The following is a 17,573-nucleotide window of genomic DNA, read 5'->3' on the forward strand; positions in this document are numbered from 1 at the left end:
AGTGACTGGATTTGGAAACTGTTGTCTGATAGTTATACACCTTTGCTTTAAATATATACCACAGTCTCTCATTCCTCTTGTTTCAAAATTTCTAAAAGGACTAGTTCATGTATATCCTCTGCATTTGGGAGTGTCTCCTGCCCTATAGCTTTAATGTAATTCTGATGGGCCTTATAGAACCAGTCTTTGAACCCTTTCCAGTTTTCCAACATCCTTTTAGAAGCATGGACACCAGAACTGGATACAGTATTCAGTAATGGTTCTGCTATTCAGAGCGAATGACACCTCTCTACTCCTCTGATATTCCTTGCTTATACAACCAAGGATTGTGTTTGCCTTCTTAGCTACAGCATTTCAATGAGAGCTCATGTTCAGTTTATTTTTCTTGGCTGGAATCCTTTTCTGTGTCTCTGCATTCCAGGATACTCTTTACCATCTTGCATGTGTGGCTATATTCTTTGTTCCTAGATGTATGACCTTGTATTTGGTTGTGTTAAAAAGCCTGATATTTTGATGAATCCATCTTACCAAGCAGTCCAGGTTGGCCTGTATAACTGACCTGTCCCTATCATTAATTTGCAGATGACAAAAATTGGTAAAATGGTAAATCCTACCCACAATGATTTTATATTTTCTTTCACATAATTGATAAAGATATAGATTGACTTTGGGCCAGGAATGGCTCCCATGGGACTCCACTAGAAACACCACGATTGGTTGAGAATTCCCCACTTTTATGATTACTTTTTGGAAACTATTGTTTAACCAGTTTTTAACCTATTTAATATGGGCTATATTGACTTTATAGAGTTATAATTTTTATCAGAATGTCATGCAGAAGAACTAAATGAAAGTATATTATGTCAAGAGTTAGTTGATAAAGTTAAGCTTGTGATCTCATTTAAAAAAAAAGAGGTTTGACAAGACCTATTTTTCCATAAAACTATGTTGATTGACATTTATTATGCTGCCATCCTTTAATTCTTTACTGATTGTGTCCATACGAGCCTTTGCCTAGGATAGAAGTGAGGCTAAGGTTATGTCTACACTGAAGTTTAACATCTGCGGCTGGCCCAGGTCAGCTGACTGAAGCTTGCCAGGCTAAGGCACTTTTTAGTTGCGGTGTAGATGTTTGGGCTCCGTCTGCAGCTCAACTTCTGGGACCCTTCCACCTCACAGGGTCCTAGAACCAGGTGCCAGCCTGAGCCTGAACGTCTACACCACAGTTAAACAGCACCTTAGCCTAAGTTGGGCAAGCCTGAGTTAGCTGACATGGGCCAGCCACAGGTGTCAAATTGCAGTTTAGACATACCCTAACTGGCTTATAGTTAACCTGGGCTTACCCTTTTTAAATATGGATATGACATTTGCTTTTATCCAGTGCTCTGTAACTTCCACAATGTTCAAGGATTTGTTAAAAACCAATATTATTGGTTCAGAGAACTGACTGATTCTTTTAATGCTCTTGGATGTAAATTACTGCGTTTTAAAAAATGTTTAATTGCTGTTTAACATTCTCCCTGGTCACTGATGGAATAGGTAGTATTCATTTCCCCCTATAAAATACTAATTTGTTATCCTTCTTTCCAAATACAGAACAGATATATGAATTTAATATTTTCTTTTATTTATCATGATAGATGATTTTACCATCTTTATCTAGTATCAGACCTATACCATTGCTAGAATTTGGTTGTTACTGATGTATTTAAAGAATTCCTCCTCCTTAAATATACTAGCAGTACCTTTTTCATTGATACCTTTAGTTTCCCTTACCAATTGTCTGCATGTCCTAACTGCTGATTTGTACCTACTGGTATCAGCTTCCCATTTTACCATGTATTATAATTTTTTGATTTATTATTGCTGCTTTTGCATCCCCTCTTGACTAGACTAGTCATTTTACCCAAAGGTGGCTGGTTTTGTGATTATTTTGGAATTGTTTTTAGGCACTGAAAGCATACTTAAACAATTCCCAATTACTATTCATGCCTTTTGTTTTATTTTTTTTTTGTCCCATTCAGTTTTGCTCAAGATTGTTTTCAGCTTTGAGAAATCTGTGTTTTTAAAGTACAAGTAATTATTCCTGGATAGGACTATATTCTGTTTGCACATAAATAGATCATGATCACTTGTATGTAGGCAACAATCAATTTTGATTCCCGTGATCAATTTATTTTTCTCTCTCTCTCAATCAGGTTTAGTATAGAATTACCACAAGATGGTGTCAATACTCTTGTGTTAGAAAGTTACCTATAATTTTTAGGTTTCAGAGTAGCAGCTGTGTTAGACTGTATCCACAGAAAGAACAAGGAGTACTTGTGGCACCTTAGAGACAACAAATTTATTTAAGCATAAGCTTTCATGGGCTACAGCCCACTTCATCGGATGCATGCAGTGGAAAATACAGTAGGAACACACGCGCGTGGCCCCCCCCCCCCAAGAAACAATGGGTGTTACCATACGCACTCTAACGAGAGTGATCAGTTAAGGTAAGCTATTACCAATGGGGGAGAGAGACACTTTTTGTAGTGGTAATCAAAATGGTCCATTTGCAGCAGTTGACAAGAAGCTGTCAGGAACTGTGTGTGTGTGTGGGGGGGGGGATAAACATGGAGAAATAGTTTTACTTTGTGTAATGACCCAGCCACTCCCAGTCTTTATTGAAGCCTAATTTAATGGTGTCCCTTTTGCAAATTAATTCCAATTCAGCAGTCTCTCGTTGGAGTCTGTTTTTGAAGTTTTTTTGTTGTAATATTGCAACTTTTAGGTCTGTAATCAAGTGACCAGGGAGATTGAAGTGTTCTCCGACTAGTTTTTGAATGTTACAATTCTTGACGTCTGATTTGTGTCCTTTCATTCTTTTACATAGAGACTGTCCGGTTTGGCCAATGTACATGGCAGAGGGACATTGCTGGCACATGATGGCATAGATCACATTGGTAGATGTGCAGGTGAACGAGCCTCTGATAGTGTGGCTGATGTGGTTAGGTTCTACGATGGTGTCCCCTGAATAGATATGTGGACAGAGTTGGCAATGGGCTTTGTTGCAAGGATAGGTTCCTGGATTACCCTACGCTACCAGCACTCCTAGCTATCATTAAACCATTAAATTAGGCTTGAATAAAGACTGGGAGTGGATGGGTCATCACACAAAGTAAAACTATTTCCCCATGTTTATCCCCCCACCCTACTGTTCTTGACAACTTCTTGTCCATTTGCAGTAGTTGACCATTTTTATTACCACTACAAAGTTTTTTTCTCTCCTGCTGGTAATAGCTCACCTTAACTGATCACTCTTGTTAGTGTGTGTATGGTAACACCCATTGTTTCATGTTCTCTGTGTGTGTATCTATATCTTCCTACTGTATTTTCCACTGCATGCATCCAATGAAGTGGGCTGTAGCCCACAAAAGCTTATGCTTAAATAAATTTGTTAGTCTTTAAGGTGCTCCAAGTACTCGTGTTCCTATAATTTTTAGGCACTCCAGTGATATTTTAGAAGTGGCAGCATATGCTCCCTAGATTGAAGTCCCTCATGATCATAGAATTATTTCTATATATTTTAGATAGATTTATTTAAGGAGTTTCACATGCTGTTCCTATGTCTGATTTGGTGGTCAGTGACAGATCTCCTGCCTACACCCCATCTTGCGATTTATCAGATAGAAGGAACATATTCTAGGGTCTGTCTTTAATCGTCAATAACTAAACCAGGTAATGGCATCCTTGATGCACTACCACCACCCCTCTGCTTCTACTTACTCTTTCCTAATAGTTTATACAGTTATTTTAACATTCCAGTGATTCTTGGTATGGATACTAGTAGGCAAAACTTCTTGGTGGGGAGGTCTAGCTTAACTTGTAAAATAACTTTCTGCATGGAAAGGCGAGCTGTTGCTATAGCTTCCAGTTTATTTTCCAACTGGATACTTGAAGCAAGCGTTCTGGGGTGGCTGAGGAGGCAGTGCTTGCTTCTCAGCTTTTTGGATTCATCAGTAACCTCTCTGGAGTCCAGGGAGATTACCGATGAACTAGGGAATCTGAATAGCACATACCATCTCCTCAGCCGCCCTGCGTGGGGCATAATAAAACACAAATTTTCCCCTAAAACTCTGCAGCTGGGGGCCTGGCTGCCTATTATACCCACTCTCCATGTTAGAATTGTTTATTCATGTGTCTTAGGGGAGTTTGATGTTGAGTAATCTGAAATGCTTTGGATAATCAAAGTAGTTTTTAATGTAGTAGACGTAGAATGGTGGGAGGTCCCTACTCTAGTAGGTGTTCAAGTTAATGATTGTTGTACTATATTTTCTATTCTCAGTAAGAGACCCTCATGATATTTGCCACACATTTAACATTGCGTGGACCACTGGTTCTCTTCAATGACATTTTGGGATGAAAAATGTTAGTGAACAAAATATGTACACCATCCTAGCCACCATGGATGTAGAGGCTCTCTACACAAACATCCCACACACTGATGGAATACAAGCTGTCAGGAACAGTATCCCTGATGATGCCACAGCACAACTGGTTGCTGAGCTCTGTGCCTTTATCCTCACACACAACTATTTCAAATTTAATGACAATATATATCTCCAGATCAGTGGCACTGCTATGGGCACCCGCATGGCCCCACAATATGCCAATATTTTTATGGCCGACCTGGAACAACGCTTCCTCAGCTCCCGTCCACTCACGCCCCTTCTCTACCTGGCATGTGGTGTAGCTATGCCAGCAGAACAACAACTCCGGTCTGCTTATTCTGCGTCTCTTCTACAGAGCTCTACTGGAATAACTGTGTTGTGAAGGGTTTTGTAGTTTGGACAAGCCGTAAGTCCTCTCTGTTGTCCCATAACTATATATGACCTAAAAGCAGCAAAGAGTCCTGTGGCACCTTATAGACTAACAGACATTTTGGAGCATGAGCTTTCGTGGGTGAATACCCACTTCGTCGGATGCATCAGATCCAGACTAACACGGCTACCCCTCTGATACTGTGACCTAAAAGACACTATAATAGAGAAGGCATGGAATGAGTTTATGGACTGCATGTTACTGATTTTTCTTTTTTTAGCCTTTGCTGCTTGAAAGCAGGAGTTGACATTCTTACATAAAGAATTACTGGGTGGATGGATAATGAAGGACTGACAAAACAACTGCCAGATTTTTCTTACTGGGAAGAGATCCTGCTTTCTGCAACCTGTAGTCATAACAGCTTTAAGATATTGTATTAAGATCTGTGAAGCACTGTTACAACCAATTACATGTAAACAATTCTGCCTTTGTTTTTCAGGTGATAATGACAGTGATAGAAGCAGAGGATTTGGAAGCAAAGGTCAGCTTCTTATATATTGGTTATACAAAAATTGTGTGTATTAACTAGTAATTGAAAGGAAGGGAGGGAGTCAGGAAGTTTGGGTCGTTTATTCCTAGCTCTGATACTCATTTTCTTTGACAACTTGGGCAAATCATATGTCACTCCATGCCTCGTTTTCCTCGTTTGTAAATGGATAATATCTATCTTGAAAAACTGAGATTTATTTTATCATTTTTTGGAAAGTGCTTGTGAGCTCCTTAAATGCAGGAAAAACAAAAATATTAAGATGCATTGCTAGAATTTAGCAGAAGCATCTTAAAGTGACATTGTCAAGTTACATTTCACTGGTGTCTTAAATTTCCTTGTCCACTTTGTACCAAATAACTTCATTAAAACTGAAACTTTTTTTAAAAAGGTAAATTTACTTTTCACTCTTACTTACTTACTTACTATTGCATTTCGCTCATCTTGGATAATGAAAATATAGTAGCCAGTTTGATTTCTAATCAGTTCAGTCCATTTCTGTTTTAGGTTTTCAAACACTAGACCAATGTTTGCAATGTGGCTGCAGTGTTTGGGGTGCAGGCAGGGCAAACTAGCTATTTAATAGATACTACGCTAAAAGTACAGGGTACTGTGTATATGCTTAATCTCTAGTCCTGGCTGTTATCCATCTTTTTCCTTCCATCAAACCATTAGGATTAGCCGCTGTATGTAATTAAAAAAGGTATGATTCTTAGTTCTCCAAATGTTTGTTCCGTCCATCAAGATTCCTTCACAATTCAACTTTTTAGCTAGTCACTAATCCCACTGACAAAGGAATATAGACTGCTTTCCAAACAGGTATAGGATAGTTTTAGTATCCCAAGCATACCAGATCATTTTGTCACTAGCAACTGTGGAGCACTGTTTCGTATTTTGTTTTTAGAACTTGCTGGAATACCTTTATTTACCTTTTAAGAAAGAGATTTCTAATGGTTCTTGCTCATGTCTGTTCCAATGTAGGCATGCGTGCGTTGTGTGCACCATTGCCGGAAGACTTTTTTTTCCCCTAGTGCTATCTGTCGGGTCTGCTCTTGGAGTGGCGCCTCCATGGTGCGGTGTATAGGCACCTACTAGCCCGTCCCCTCCTCAATTCCTTCTTTCCATCTATGGCGGTCACTGGAACACTCTATCTCTTGCTCAGCAAGTGATCCCCGTAGTGGTAGTCTTCCTGTAAATAGATAGTAGATATGCTAACAAACTAGTTACACTTAAGTATAATGATAGATAGTTGGTAAGCACCTGCCCAGGACTCAGGGCATGCCTCGATCCCAGGGCTTCAAACTGTGTGCGATATGCCGCAAGCACATGCCAGTCAGTGGCCCTCACAAGAGCTGTTTAAAGTGCCTGGGAGATGGTCATATTCAGAGTAAGTGCCAGATTTGTAGGAACTTGAGTTGATCATCTTTCTTTTTTGGTCCTTGATCTGAAGCTCCTACTTATGGAGGCAGCACTCAGTCCCGTTTCAGAGCAGCAACCGGACCTGGTACCAAGCACCTTTTCTACCAGGAATGTGTAGGTGTCTGTTTGGGATACCGAGTGGTGTGTCAGTGGGGATCCTGGCCGCAACACACTGACATTGGCTCTGGGTCTGCTGCAGTCAGACTAGGGTCGGCTGCCCCGCAGGCATGACTACGGAAGGTCTGCCGGACCCGCCTGCTGCCCTCCAGTTAAAATGCCACCCCACGTGCGCGCTTGGCGCGCTGGGGTCTGGAGCTGGCCCTGCTGGAGACACAAATCCACAGTTTGAGAACTGCAAAACTAAGCATCTCTGATGGTATCTTCTAGACTAGCGTTGAGTCCTATTGGATAGATAGATTAACCTTAAATCTACACGGAAGCCTGTGGAACCCGATAAGATTGGGTCCCTAATCCATGAACTATTGGAACTCATTTACAAAACTTTTCTTAAACATTACATTAATATATTGTCTCATACGTTAGAATTCAAATTTATAATCCCTATTACATTATAGCTCAAATATAGTTTTAATTAAGATCCATGAGGAGCTATCTTTAGAAAGGTTTTTCTCTCAAAAAGCATTTTATCAAAAATATCCAATTTAAATAAAAAGTCAGGGTTTTTAAAAAAAATCATTGATTTTTGTCCACCCTGGCCTTGAGGTATCCAAAGATAGATTTTTCCTTTCTGTGGTTTGTTCCCCCATTCTGGACTACGTGGGTGATTCCTCACCTCTGGTCAAAGGATCAACATCTGGTCTCTTTTCTGACCATACTACCAAATTATCATTCATGCCCTCATGTTGCTTCTTGATTACTGCATCCATCTCTCCTCTGGTCATCATCACTGCAACATTGCTCTTCAGGTCCGATCAGAATGCTGCTGCCAGAATCCTTTTTCTCAACTCAGTGCTTTGGTCAGGTCACTCTCCCTTATCCACTGTGTTAAAGTTTTGGTCCTTGTCTTAAGTAGCTTAGCTCACCTTACTTTCCTGATCCCTTAGCTCACTGTGTTTACTCTGCCAACTGTCCAGCTCTATCACCCATTTATTTACTTCTACAAGGACCTAAGAATCTTCCATGCTGTCCCTCATGCATGTTTGTCTGTTGTGACTGTACTTTTAATTTTTGAAAAGCAGTAGAGCCTGAGAGAAGTGTTCGTTTATTTTGGAAATCAAAGTAAAATAAATGTGACACCTTTTAACAGGAGGATACAGAGGTTACAACGAAGAAGTAATTGCAGGTTCAGGAAGAAGTAAGTAGATTCGCTATAAGGTAGCTTGTCAAGAATTTGGTATTTTTTTTTATTGCTTGACTTTTCTATTTCTTTTCTACTTAAGGTTCTTGGAAATCACATGGCAAAACAGAAAGTGGTGATAATCAAGGTAAATTAATAAATTCATTGGGATACATGTATATAGGGTTACTTACAAGGCAAGAAGACCCAACTTGTACAGTTTGATTCTGATTTAGATTTCATTAATCTATAAATATAATTGAGTGACAGTGAACAGTACTAAGCAAATAGTATAAAAGCATATTATAAATGCCTCAACGTACACACGGTGCTCATCTTGGAATTTATAATCTAAGGTTATCCACAGACTGGTTTTTTGTTTTGTTTCTGTTTTAAGTTTTCAAAACATTTCAGTTGCACAGAGTACCATGTGACCAGAATTTGGAATTGTCACATTGGTGCAATAGTGCTTGTGACATTTTTAAAGTATTATTTCTCTAGTTGTTAGATTAATAGGATTCACTTAAGTGTATTGAATTTACTTGAAAGACAAAAGGTTAGAAAGTTGCTGTACAGGATAGGTAACAGTATTCCAGGCTTAAAAGGCATCATGGAGAAAGGCAGACACAAAGATGAGCATAGGAGTGATGCAAGATTTGGTAAAGTGAGACCCAGCAGGTCTAAGGGACTGGAAAGAGATCTAGGACATGTGTGGTGCTTGCTGAAACCTGTAAGAAAATCAGGCTTGCCCATAAAGAGTTCGCCAACCATTCAAGGAAGACAGATGATCCTTGCTGGAGATTTTACTCAGAATAAAAGAGTAGAAAATTCTGCAAGCTACAATCAGACAACTGGACAATGTGCTGCTTTCCCGAAGCCAAGACGAAAGACATCGCTCTTACATTGGGTAGGTTTCTGAAGTTGATGGGCAAGGATCCACTGGTGTTGGGTCACATTGGCACAAATGACACTTCATTACAGGATATCTTACAGATAGTAGATGACTTCAGGGAACTCTGAAGCACGCTGAAGAAAGAAGTCTAAGGCATCTTCTCTGAGATCCTTCCTGTCCCATGATCAAAGGAAGGCAGAAGTTCTTCTTGAGTTGTCCCTCTAGGGATGCTGCATTTCAGGTGCACATGTGCCTCTTGATCCCCGAATAGGAGATTTCTAGCCAGCAGTTTTCATTTGGCCCATGCACAGTCCCTATGCCTTCACTCTTCTGATTTTAAGGTTGCGTTCTTTAGTCTACCTTCCTTCCTTTAGGGACTCTCTTGTCCATTTCCATCAGGCTTGGGAGCAGATCACCTCAGACGAATGTCTTGGAGGTCATAATATTAGGTTACATCATTCAGTTTCTGTCACAATGTCCCTTTCATCCCTTTCTCCATCCCTCTTCAGGGACTCCTCTCACGAGCTTCCCTTTAGAGGGGCAGAGAGTTCTACTCAGAATAATTCCTAGTACAAAAAAAGAATGGTGGTTGCAGGCAGATCTTCGAGCTAAGACTGAGCAAGATTGTGAAGCCTCGAGTTCAGGAAGGTGACTCTGGCAATTATAATTCCTTCTCTGGAGGAAGGGTATTTGTTTGAACTATTAATATTTGAAATTATTAATATGGGAAAATACCAAGCACTAACTTAACCATAAATTCATTTATTAAATCTAAAGGTATACAATTGCTCATAACATGCCTAAAAAGCCCAAAATAATAAGCAATTTACTACATCCAAATAATAACAAAACATTTATAAGTATTTGATCAATATACTTACAAATGGGCTAAACACGGGGTTCTTAGACCCATATTGGTCAGCTCCAATGTGGTCAGGCAGGAACAGTAACTCCTTAATGTTGTAGTTATGTTCCTGAAAAATGCAACTTTAAGCAAAATGATGTTAAGCTAATCCAATTTCCCCATAAGAATTAATGTAAATAGGGGGTTAGGTTCCAGGGAAATGATTTTGCCAGACAAAAGGCATTATATACTTTTAAAACAATTTTAAACAAGCAATTTAATACAGGTATTAAATAGGCTGGCAGCCCCACTATCAGCTCCCCTACACCCCCTGACCACTGGTGTACCCCGCAGATCAATGTCTTCCCCCTGCCTCCTGCCTGTGGTGTTCAGGAGGCTGGGGGGAGGAGCGAGGATGCAGCGCATGTCCTCCCCCCAGCCTCTTGAATGCCGCAAACCACCTGATTGCTGCGGGAGGGGGTGGGAGGGCTGCGTGCTGCATCCTCGCTCCTCCCCCCAGCCTCCTGAATGCCACAAGACAGCTGATTGCCGCGGGGGGAGCAGGAGGAAGGTGCTGATCCATGGGGTCCGGTGGGCATGAGGCACGGGGCGGCATAGGGGAGCTGATGAGGAGGGGGAGGGGTGTATAAGCGATGTTATAGGAGAGGTGGCCAAGCGACGTTATAAGGGAGCTTTGCACAACTTTAAACGAGCATGTTCTGTAATGGAGCAGGGACGTAATACCGAAACAATGTTAAGTGAGAGGACGTTAAGTGGGGAGTTACTGTATTAGCAATGAACCCTTTAAGAGTTTGCTTTTATTACCCTTTAACAAACAAGCCATGTCACTGCTGTGACAAAGTTCCTCCTCTACCTTGGTGGGTCCTGCGCTTATTGTTGGATTTGCTCGCTTCAGAGATCTTCCCCTCTGGTGGAACCCACAGTCTCGGTTAACTCCTCCTGTGTCTGATCAGGAGTTGGGAGGTTTAGGAGGAACCCGGGCCTGCCCTCTACTCCAGGTTCCAGCCCAGGGCCCTGTGGATCACAGCTGTTTTATAGTGCCTCCTGTAACAGCTGCATGACAGCTACAACTCTCTGGGCTACTTCCCCATGGCCTCCTCCAAACACCTTTATCCTCACCACAGGACTTTCCTCCTGGTGTCTGATAACGCTTGTACTCCTCAGTCCTCCAGCAGCACACCCTCTCACTCTCAGCTCCTTGCGCCTCTTGCGCCCAGCTCCTCACATGCGTGCCACAAACTCAAGTGAGCTCCTTTTTAAACCCAGGTGCCCTGATTATCCTGCCTTGATTGGCTGCAGGTGTTCTAATCAGCCTGTCTGTCTTAATTGGTTCTAGCAGGTTCCTGATTACTCTAGTGCAGCCCCTGCTCTGGTCACTCAGGGAACAGAAAACTACTGTTTTTTAAGTACATCAGAAGCAGGAAGCCTGCTAAACAACCAGTGGGGCCCCTTGACGATGAAAATACAAAAGGAGCGCTTAAAGATGATAAAGTCATTGCGGAGAAACTAAATGGATTCTTTGCTTTAGTCTTCACGGCTGAGGATGTTAGGGAGATTCCCAAACCTGAGCTGGCTTTTGTAGGTGACAAATCTGAGGAACTGTCACAGATTGAAGTATCACTAGAGGAGGTTTTGGAATTAATTGATAAACTCAACATTAACAAGTCACCGGGACCAGATGGCATTCACCCAAGAGTTCTGAAAGAACTCAAATGTGAAGTTGCGGAACTATTAACTAAGGTTTGTAACCTGTCCTTTAAATCGGCTTCGGTACCCAATGACTGGAAGTTAGCTAATGTAACGCCAATATTTAAAAAGGGCTCTAGGGGTGATCCCGGCAATTACAGACCGGTAAGTCTAACGTCGGTACCGGGCAAATTAGTTGAAACAATAGTAAAGAATAGTAAAGAATAAAATTGTCAGACACATAGAAAAACAAACTCTTGAGCAATAGATTTCCACAAGGTCCCTCACCAAAGGCTCTTACGTAAATTAAGCTGTCATGGGATAAAAGGGAAGGTCCTTTCATGGATTGAGAACTGGTTAAAGGACAGGGAACAAAGGGTAGGAATTAATGGTAAATTCTCAGAATGGAGAGGGGTAACTAGTGGTGTTCCCCAAGGGTCAGTCCTAGGACCAATCCTATTCAATTTATTCATAAATGATCTGGAGAAAGGGGTAAACAGTGAGGTGGCAAAGTTTGCAGATGATACTAAACTACTCAAGATAGTTAAGACCAAAGCAGATTGTGAAGAACTTCAAAAAGATCTCACAAAACTAAGTGTTTGGGCAACAAAATGGCAAATGAAATTTAATGTGGATAAATGTAAAGTAATGCACATTGGAAAAAATAACCCCAACTATACATACAACATGATGGGGGCTAATTTAGCTACAACGAGTCAGGAAAAAGATCTTGGAGTTATCGTGGATAGTTCTCTAAAGATGTCCACGCAGTGTGCAGAGGCGGTCAAAAAAGCAAACAGGATGTTAGGAATCATTAAAAAGGGGATAGAGAATAAGACTGAGAATATATTATTGCCCTTATATAAATCCATGGTACGCCCACATCTCGAATACTGTGTACAGATGTGGTCTCCTCACCTCAAAAAAGATATTCTAGCACTAGAAAAGGTTCAGAAAAGAGCAACTAAAATGATTAGGGGTTTAGAGAGGGTCCCATATGAGGAAAGATTAAAGAGGCTAGGACTCTTCAGTTTGGAAAAGAGAAGACTAAGGGGGGACATGATAGAGGTATATAAAATCATGAGTGATGTTGAGAAAGTGGATAAGGAAAAGTTATTTACTTATTCCCATAATACAAGAACTAAGGGTCACCAAATGAAATTAATAGGCAGCAGGTTTAAAACAAATAAAAGGAAGTTCTTCTTCACGCAGCGCACAGTCAACTTGTGGAACTCCTTACCTGAGGAGGTTGTGAAGGCTAGGACTATAACAATGTTTAAAAGGGGACTGGATAAATTCATGGTGGCTAAGTCCATAAATGGCTATTAGCCAGGATGGGTAAGAATGGTGTCCCTAGCCTCTGTTCATCAGAGGATGGAGATGGATGGCAGGAGAGAGATCACTTGATCATTGCCTGTTAGGTTCACTCCCTCAGGGGCACCTGGTATTGGCCACTGTCGGTAGACAGATACTGGGCTAGATTGACCTTTGGTCTGACCCGGTACGGCCTTTCTTATGTTCTTATGACCAGTATATTTGCCCTCTACCAGACTCCTGTACCCCACTGGTCTGGGTCTGTCACACTGCCAATTACTGATTTTAGTTAAAAACCAATTGGAGACAGTTCACCCTTATTTCCAGTCTTAATCCAGATAAGATTTACAACTGCCTTTCCTCCCCTCCTTCTGGCTGTCCAACAGTTTTTCCCATTGCACCTGGCTTCATATAAGCTTTAATATTGGAGTGTGGAGTGGGAAGAGCTGATGATTTAAAACCATCTGAAGTCGCCCCTGTCGGTTAGAGGCCTTTTTTTTTTTAAGAAACTTACCCTTATCTCATGAGTTATTCTTTGAACCAGACATCCTTCCTACTTTATTCCTTCTGGCCTTATCGCTTTTTATTTTCAAGGCCTTTCTTCTACTTGCTAGTCAGAGCATTTCTTTCCAATACATATATATGTTTCCGTAGCCAACTTAAAATAACTTTAAATGTTATATTTATCTTCAGGGTGGATTTGATTTAAATCACTAGTCAGGAAGATGCTATTTAATCATGGTTTTCTACTTAAAAGCACATTCTTGTTGGTTGTTACAACCTTAATACATATTCTTCACAACTCAGATGTAGGTTTCATTTTTTAGAAGGTACACATGATATGCTTTTAAACAGGTGATTTATTTTGAAAACTTTTCAAATTAGTTTTACAGCTATATCAGAAAATGAAGGATTGTTTGGTTATTTCATTTACCCAAGTTATTTGAAGCAGATATTTATGAAGTCATTGGGAGGTGAACTATCACCAAATCAACAGGTTAATCATTAATATTTGGAGGATTTTCTTGCCATGCTGCATTAGGAGGAGAACATCACCAGACAGACATTTAAATTGTTTTATTTAACTAAAACAACAACGTTATGTATTCTGAATATTTTTCTTCAACAGCAAGCATATAATATTTTAACAAAACAGGCATATGAATTTTTGAATGTAGTTAAACATTCAGGTTTTTTTAAATCAGGTTTGTTTTTGTTAAAATTGTTAACTAAAATAGTTAAATGAGATTTTATATATATAAATCGACTATGATGATATATATAATCGACTATGTCAGCCAGGTCAACATAGAAACTTAAAATATTGACTTCTGGAGCTAACTTAGTTGTCCTTACCTTCATTTTCCTGTTTGTTTGTAATCTGGAAAAGAAAAAGAAGCTTTCCTGCTTTTTCAGGTCCCAAACGATTTCTCAATTTGGAACGAATTAGTCCAAAGGAAGAAACTATTCTTTCTACACCGGCAGAAAGTTACTGCTGTTAAGTGACATCACTTCAACAGTCTCTGAATCCAAGTGCTTAAGCAACTTCCACCAGTTCACTGGTGTGACTTTCTTTAAACATCATCAGCAAACATATATTTCTTGAATGGTTCACCTCCCCCCCCCCGATGGATAAGTAAAAATGGAAATTTTTTATAACCAGTTCATAAGCCGACCCTATAATTCAGGGTTCAGAAAACTTTGGCTCCCGCGCCATCAGGATAAGCCGCTGGTGGGTCAAGATGGTTTGTTTACCTCGAGCGTCCGCAGGCACAGAGGTAAACCTAATTAAACAGTGTCCCGGCGTGCCAGCTGCTTACCCTGACAGGCTGGGACAGCAACTGGTGGGGAAATTTTTTTTGGGGGGGAGAAGAAGCTCGGGGTCAGGAGTGTAACCCCTGTGATCACCCCCACATGACCCCATCCCTAGCCTGGGAACCCCACACTCTCCCCATCCCATGCCTTCCCACCTTATCTGGGGGAGGGCCAGATGACTCTGACCTGGCTGGAGCTGCTCCGGCAGGCTGGGCAGCATGACTGCAGCATGTTCCAGCGGGCTAGGCTGGGTGGCATGGATACAGCATGTTCCAGCAGGCTGGGTGGTGCAGCCACAGCCTACTCTGGGGGGCGGGGCCGAGTGGCATGGCTGCAGCCTGCCAGCCCTGGAGCTGCAGCTGCTTTGGAGGCTCGGAGGAGAGCAGGGTGGCCAGAAGTGGGGAGACTCTGGCCCCGCCTCTTCCTTTCTGGCTGTGCTGCCTCTCCTTTCTCCCTCTGTTGGGGAGGGGGGCTATGTCCCACTTCTCCCTTTCTATACCCGTTCATAAGCTGACACCCTTCTCTGGTGCTTCCCTCTTACTAAAAAAATTTGGCTTAGAATATCATGGTTGGAAGGGACTTCAGGAGGTCATCTAGTCCAACCCCCTGCTCAGGACCAATCCCCAGGCAGATTTTTACCCCAGATTCCTAAATGGCCCCCTCAAGGCTTGAGCTTTCAACCCTGGGTTTAGCAGGCCAAGGCTCAAACTACTGAGCTATCCCTCCTCCCAGTATACAGGTATATATGGTAGTTGGTATTATGGAGGGATGATTGCTTGATGTCCGTGTCATAGCCAACTTCTTTTCTTCAGCAGTTAGGGATTGATTCTGGTACTGAGTATTGAGAATATTTGCAAAAAAATGAGCTGGAGATAGTGCTTGTCCCATTCATTTTTTTAATGCTTGTAATTTAACTCTGCATATTTCTCTTTTTAAGATCTCACTTTGTTCCTTCCAAATTTCAACAGCGTCAGCAATAAAACAGCTATTTCCCTGCATTTTGCTCAAGGCTACAGAAATAGGCTTCAGGGTACTCAACATGTGTTCAACATTTCTTTTAAGCCCAATGTTGAGAACTTTGGCTGTGACAGTGCCATCTATTTTTTCACAATTTTGTTCACAAACTGTAATCAGATTAGGCCAGTTCTTGATATGGTGCTCAAAACAGTCCATTACTGAGTTCCATCGCATGTCTTGTGGGAGAGTTAGCGTGGTTCCTCTCACTTTTTTCAGAGCAGCTTCTGCAAAGTGGTTGTTACGGAAGTATTTTGCAATTTCAACATTAGCCTTTATTTATGGAACACTGAAGTCTTTGGCTAGGAGGGTACATCAAATGAGCACTGCAACCATGTTATTAGCTTGGGACTCTCTTCTAAATAATTTCTTCTCATCTTGGATACATTTGCAGCATTATCAGTGACCAAGCTGGGTACTAGACATTGGAATTTTTTTTCAGTTTGTTATAGCTTTTACTGCTACTTCTTTGTAAGTATTATGCTGTGTGTGCATTTCCTGATGTATTAATTGTAGGGAAGACATTCTCTTCCGTCACACAAACACATTTCTAATGCACTTGAAGAACACCTCACATCCACATATAAGTGCTCCATACGGCTTACTGATGTGCCAGACAAAGTTTGGTCTAGACTTGATTTCAGCAGAATGTAAGTTTGGTAGTTTAAACAAGACTTTAAAGGTGTAAAATTCAGCTTCTGGTTTCTTAGTTACCCAGTAGAACTCTACTAATTCTCTCTATTGATTAGAAGAGCCATTTGTGAGAAAAGTGAACAAATGCTAAGCAAATAGAATGTTTCACAAAAACTTGGATTTTGACAACTGCAGTCAAGTTTTGGATTTTTTTAATTGTAATGTTTGATGTGCAATAAATATACAATAGTATATTTTGTTTTTTTTTAAAAAAAAAGGTAACCTCAGTGTAGCACACTATTGAATCTTTGCTGAGAAATGGGAAGAGATTTTTCATACATAAATTATAAAGTGCAGGTTAATGAAGTTCTACTGAATTGTTTGGCTGCTCCAAATGGAACAAATTACTTTAACGAAAATGCTCCCTCAGATTATTGTTCATGTATCTGAACCATTGGTTTTCTTTTGTATTCTGAAGGTCCAAAGGTGACCTATGTGCCTCCACCTCCACCTGACAATGAAGAAGCCATCTTTGCACACTATCAGACAGGAATTAATTTTGATAAATATGACACAATTCTTGTGGAAGTGTCAGGGCTTGATCCTCCACCAGCAATACTGGTTAGTGAACTTTTGTCCTCTATTACGTAGTTACTGACAAAAGGTATTTTAAAAATGAGTTTGTTCCCTTTTTTGCTGCTTTATGATGTACAAAAAGTTTTATCAAAAGAAAAAAATACAATGAATGGCAAAATAGAGCTCTGAATTTTTTGTCGGAAGATCTCTTTTGACGGACAGAGTTTCAGGGATTTATTTTGTTAGCTCTCACAACTTTGAAGGGTGACAGAAACGGAAGTGTGAAATCTTAATTTTAACCAAATTACTGTGAAATTTAAATAGCTGTCAAACACACCAAAGCCTGACTTAAAAAAAAAAATCCTTTCACCTCTCAGTTGCTCTGTGTTGTGTCCGTTGAGTGTTGTGAAACTTCATTACCTCCTCCATAATATTCTTCCAGGTTTAATAGGACTCTAATTTTTAAAGTAAAAAACCAAAGCAACCTTTGGGGCATTCTTTAGACATTGCAAAGAAGCAAAAGGTACAAGCCCATTTTTTCTCCTTTGAAATAATTTTTTCTTTAAAAAAAAAAATACTGACCTCTAGAAAATCATTAGGAACATTTTAGTAAAAGGTGTTCTGAAATCTGTTCATTTTAAAGCAAATGAGAATCCTTGGAGTAAATTTAGTATTTTTTCACCTTTGATTGTCTGTTTCCATTGTCCGTAATGAG

At 40.6% G+C, this 17,573-nt stretch overlaps 1 protein-coding gene across 3 annotated transcripts in view; it reads left to right on the forward strand.

Moving 5' to 3' along the window:
- Positions 1-17,573, forward strand: part of DDX4 (DEAD-box helicase 4) — a 96,525-nt gene that overhangs the window by 52,263 nt on the left and 26,689 nt on the right. For 2 of the 3 annotated variants that reach the window (XM_045022505.1, XM_045022506.1), the window contains exons 9-12: positions 5,300-5,341; positions 8,034-8,081; positions 8,167-8,211; positions 16,761-16,903. In XM_045022505.1, coding sequence (XP_044878440.1) covers positions 5,300-5,341; positions 8,034-8,081; positions 8,167-8,211; positions 16,761-16,903 — 278 coding nt within the window. The remainder of the gene's footprint in view (positions 1-5,299; positions 5,342-8,033; positions 8,082-8,166; positions 8,212-16,760; positions 16,904-17,573) is intronic. The other variant, XM_045022507.1, reaches the window with a different exon arrangement.

The sequence above is a fragment of the Mauremys mutica genome, chromosome 6, assembly GCF_020497125.1.
Source record: "Mauremys mutica isolate MM-2020 ecotype Southern chromosome 6, ASM2049712v1, whole genome shotgun sequence".
In the NCBI taxonomy this organism is placed as follows: Eukaryota; Metazoa; Chordata; order Testudines; family Geoemydidae; genus Mauremys; species Mauremys mutica.